Consider the following 5,330-nt stretch of genomic DNA (forward strand, 5'->3'; position numbering starts at 1 on the left):
GTGGTTGGAAGCAGTGTACCAACCTTAATCATTGTTAAAGACACAGAGAGAAGCAATCATTGTAGTTATAGGTACATAATAATATAATATGCAAACTTGTCTCTCTATTGATCGATCTCAATTAATATTGAGCAGGATGCGTGCTGCTCCTTTGCCACTACCACACAAATGTTTGTCTTTTAGATCGGCACATCTCACACCTGCATTGGAAGATAAGCTCAACTGGCCTTTCGCTTAAATATAAAAAATAAAAAATAAAAATGTAAACTATTTCATCGTGACAAGGATAAAGTAGTTTTTATACATATTCAAAGATCAATGAAAGAGATAGATGGAATCCAATGCTATTTCATTATTTGATTGATTAATTAATTAATTGTACAAAACGTTCTACTGTTCATCACAATCACAGAGGCAATCAAAGAAATGGATTTGTTCTTACAACCAAAATTTTATTATTTACAAGAATAAATAATAAATGCAAAACAAGAGCAATCTAGGCAAATTCTCCAATTATAAACAAGAACGGAAGGATTCATCAAAGAGATTACAATTTCCATTCCCTACTTTCCCTAATAACTCCAATCAATATTCACAAATTACTTTTTCTTTATTTTCTTTCTTTTTCTTTATCTCCTCTAAACTGCCATGTAAAAAAATAGCAGGACCCACTACGGAAACAATAATACCGGGGCAAAGAGAGAAAAATAATACAGATTTTAAGCAACCTTGCTCGCCTCAGTTATTGGTTGAAATTAGGATTTAAATTTCCCAGTTATGCATTTAAATTAGGATCGATCTGAAGAGTTTAATTGTTTTATAACAACTGTAGGTGCAATCCGACAATGCCGAGTACGGTGCTCTTGAATAAGCTCACTAGCAACTTTATCCAATATCTCCTTATTGGTGCAGTCAGCAACCCGTTTACCTGCAAAGAGCACCGACTCCACATTCTTCTGCTTCAACATATGCTCTGCCGCTTCCTCAAGGGCAACTGGGTCTATAGAACCCGAACCCAAATGGCATTCTGGATCCGATTTGTGTGCTGAGGGGCTTGGAGCACTGTATGCCTGTTTGTTTATAAAAAATATAATCATAATCAATTTGAATAATAATTTAGCTTGCAACAGAGCACATGAACCGGTCATATCAAAGCTGTGTAAATTAACATAAACACCTGCCACCTAATGAGTTTACATATTAAATTAGGAAATTAGTCCAACATATCAAAAACATCTCCATTACCTCGAATAGCCAACTGGTTCAACATTTTTGACAAATGTCAGTATTGACTTGTGAGTAAAGTCAAACAATTTACATAACTTAACTTACAACAAAAGCATAAAAACCAGCCATATAAAACCTGTTAAAATTTACTTAATAAGTTTGTAAGTTTCAGTTAGGGAAAACTTCCACTCCAACATACCAAAACATATCCCCCATGCTGTCAAATGTACCAGGGCAGTCACAATGGACTAAATACACTGCACAGATAAATCAATCCAAATCATCCTAAAAGAATACAATCATTTACACTCCAAGCCAAGGAAATAGCATATGAACAGGGTTTCATTTCATGAAGCTTGATCGAGATGCTGTTATATCTATCAGCTTTATCAACTTAAGTTATAACTGCACTGTCTAAATCACATTTCAAGCTAAGCATCTAATTTGAGCTTTCATAATGGAGCCCCAACCCCAGCTGTTGGAGCAAACAATACTCATCACTTTAATGAATCTCTCCCTCCTGTTATGTGGCCAATGGAGAGGAGAGGAGAGGAGAGGAGAGGACAAATGTTATGTTGTGTTATGTTATGTTACCCAAGATGGCAAGATGGAAGACCACTCATCAGGAAAGAATCAGCCACATATTTTCGGCCCCACAAAAGCTATTCAAAAATGAAAAGCAGAAGCCATCTTTCATCTTTGTCTATTATAATATAAGGTTTTTAAAACTAGGAACCAACTAGCAGCATCTTATTAGCTACAACACAATCTAGAGTATCCATTGTAGGACATTAACTCTTGCAATAAAATGAAAATAGAAAAATAAAAATAAATAATGAACACAAACCTGAATTCTGACATAATTGGCAGCACGGTGTTGGCCGAATGCCATGGCCACAGCATGATCCACAAATTCAGCTCCCCCATCAGCTGCAATCCTTGCCACTGGCTGGGCCCACTCCTTCTTCCCCCACCTCCTCCACTCACCTCCAGCCAATTCACCGCTACTCCCTGACCCACAGCCCACTGACACCACAAGTACATCCTCAACCCCTCTTACAAATGGGAACTCCAGCTTGTTGTGCAACACATGAGTTATGGCAACACATGCAGGGTTGCTCATCACCAAACCACCATCTATGCCAAAACAAACGGTTTTTCCATCTTGAGATCGGGTTTCCCCTGGTTCAAACCGGCCCGCTTCTGCCCAGGTGGCCCGACCCACTTCCCATAGTCTGAAATCAAAACTCTCAGATTCAATTGCATCTGCCCGTGAGAAAACAAAGGGTGCAGATGTTTGTAGGTCATAACAAGGAATCAATAGCGGCTTGAGCGTGTCTCTGAGAGTGAGATTTTCACCAAACAGTTGTTTCATGGCAGCTTCCATGGCCTTTGTGGCTGAATGGAGAGGTCTATTTCTCTGCCAGAGAAAGCCGCCTCTCTTGTGCGTCTTCTGAGCATGTAACTTTGGCCACCAGTTTGTCAAAAAGCGCCATGTGTCGTCTGCAGTGAAACGCGGACGGGACCCATCATCAGAGGAGAAAAGCATTGCAGATAAAACGCCCCCTATACCGGTACCAGCAACCAAATCAAAATAATCTGAAATTCTGGCTTGTGGATCGCTTGATTTTAATTGAAGGGTTTGTTCAAGGTAAGAAAGGGCTTTGCTTGCCATGATTCCTCCATGAATAGAGGGGTTGCCATCAATAGAGAGGATGCAAACACGGCCACGCTGAAGAGAAAGAGGTTGTGGGTTTGGAGGCGGTGGAGTCGGAGTCGGCTCCTTGGGAAGGTAGAGCAATTTTGTAGGATCAGCGTATCCGAAAAGGAATTTGCTTTCTAAAATTGAAAATATCTCATAGTTTAGTTTGTCTGTGCTTGTGCTGTTGCCTTTGTTGGTTTCGTCATGCACCTCCTTTGAATCCATCGCCGAATAAATTTCTCCTTTGAAAATAACAAGAGAGGAGGAGGAGGAGGAGGAGGAGGAGGAGGAGGAGGAGGAGGAGGATTAAAATGGAAAGAGTGCCGAGCATGCGTGCAATCGAAAAAGAAATGGAAAGGGAAAGGGACGAAACGAACAAAAAGACGAAACGAAGGGGTTTTGCGCTTCCATGTTTGTCCTTTTTTTCCGGCTATTACCGTTGAATTTTTATCTCCTCCTCTCTCTTCTATTTGTATTACATGCCTACACCTGGTGTAAACTTTACAGCTACGCCTTAAGCATACCAGCTGTTGTCTAAACAGCAAGGGGTTCTATACTTGGCTGAGGAGGAGTTCTATTTTCATACTTGTAAGAATTCAGTATTATCTTGTACGGCAAGCACTGTGTCTGTACAGCCCAGTGACCCAGTCTAATATAATAGTCTCTGACCGCCATTAATCGACTGAAATGTGTGATTAAATGACTGTTTGAGCGTTGGAAGAAAAATAAATTTCACTAACTGCACACCACCTTATATACAATAGTTTACTGAAGATAACATGGCAAAGTTATATTAGATAATTTTATTAAATGCCTACTCTCCAACCAATGTACGACGGCTATTTTAATTTACTACACATACTCTGGTCTCCGGGTAATCAAATGATTCTTTTCACTATCTGACAAAACCGGGTGACGACCGACCGTTGCTGGAATGGTCAAATGACAGATCGAACGGTTTAGATCTTCCACCCGTGTGCAAGTATCTGGACTGGGGCCACAGAAAGAGGTCTCAGACTCACTGTGTGGTCCCACTCTGCCGGCCTCACATTGAGTCCTTTTATTAATCTACAACTCCAACCACAAAAGGTAACACCTCATTCTCATTGAGTACATGAATACTGCAAATAAAATAACATCTTCATTCTTCAATTGAGAGGGGCATTTACTGCATTTGCACGCTGACGTATGTAGACAGTATCCTAATATTTGAGACTGTAACTAGTGTGGAAAAAACGTGCTGTGCTGTGATTAACATGCTGTGATTTTGGTCTCGTGCCGTGCTGTGACTAAGTGAACAGTGACTCGTACTATGTCTTACCGTGATCAAAATGTTAAGGGGTGGTCACGGTATGCGAGTCACGGCGTGACTTGCATATTGTGTCCAAACGTAACTGATCACGTTTCTCACGTTTAACTATTTGTTTCATAATTTAAAGCAGTTTATTCAAGATTCATCATTTGATTAAGATCTAACCGTCTTAATTACATGTGACTTGCGTGATTACGTGCTGTGACCGGATCTTTCGCGTGCCATGCCGTGATCAAAATGACAAGGAGTGATCACGACACGCGACACGTGAATCATGACACGGAACAATGACACGTACCTTACCGTTCCGTGATGGAGCCGGCTCCGCCATGCCATTTTCCCCACTCTAACTGTAATGACTTACAAAGTAATATTTTACGGATGCATCTCTAACGTAAAATGAACAAAATAGACTGTTTAAACCTGAGATTTTAATTTAAAATTTTAGATATAAATAATAAAATATGTCTGTGACACTTGTTGAAAAAAATTAATTCGTAGAATTAACACTCTTTTGCTAATAAAATGAGATGTGGATTATGAACCTGATTTGTTAACAACTTATATTTATCATATAAATTATTTATATCAATCAATGAATCAATGAACAACCTAATTAACACCTCAGCCCCCTAAACCTCTAGTGGTTACATGCAAAATTTTGAAAATTTTGAATTTATTTAGTACATAATCAAACAATAAAAAATAATAATGAAAAAAAAATCATAAAATAACTTATAAAATAACATATAAAAGTTTATTTTTTTACCGCTATACTTTGTAATAAATGAATTTAAAACTTTCAAAATTTTGCATATACACGTATCATTAACAATGTATACGAGTTTTAATAGTTTGATTCGTTGTTTAAAGTTAATTCAATAGATTTTTAAAATCATGTTCACCAAATTCATTTGTCATTGGTGAGCACAAACACATGCTAGCCTAGTTTTTTTTTTATGAAATTTGTTAAAACTCGTTAGTATAAACACATAATTTAGCGATATAAACATTAGTGTTAATAAATTCAGAAAAATAATCATTATGTTTATTTCAGGTCAGTACCTAACTCGATCTGAGTTCGATCGT

The 5,330-nt window shown here is 38.2% G+C and overlaps 1 protein-coding gene across 2 annotated transcripts; it reads right to left on the reverse strand.

The window, feature by feature from the left end:
- Positions 1 to 413: 413 nt before the first annotated feature.
- LOC144562027 (patatin-like protein 6) lies at positions 414 to 3,268 on the reverse strand. Of its 2 annotated transcripts, XR_013513957.1 has the most exons (3): positions 2,075 to 3,268; positions 528 to 1,070; positions 414 to 496 (listed from the first exon to the last, which is right to left on the reverse strand). XR_013513957.1 is itself a non-coding variant. In XM_078311151.1 (2 exons), the coding sequence occupies exons 1-2, from the start codon at positions 3,152 to 3,154 to the stop codon at positions 789 to 791; spliced, it is 1,362 nt and encodes a 453-aa protein (XP_078167277.1). In that variant the 5' UTR covers positions 3,155 to 3,268; the 3' UTR covers positions 414 to 788. The 2 variants fall into 2 exon arrangements, 1 of the variants encoding a protein (XP_078167277.1); XM_078311151.1 differs by having other exon boundaries at positions 414 to 1,070.
- Between the last annotated feature and the right edge of the window lie 2,062 nt (positions 3,269 to 5,330).

This window comes from Carex rostrata, chromosome 11, assembly GCF_964058835.1.
Source record: "Carex rostrata chromosome 11, lpCarRost1.2, whole genome shotgun sequence".
Taxonomy (NCBI): domain Eukaryota; kingdom Viridiplantae; phylum Streptophyta; class Magnoliopsida; order Poales; family Cyperaceae; genus Carex; species Carex rostrata.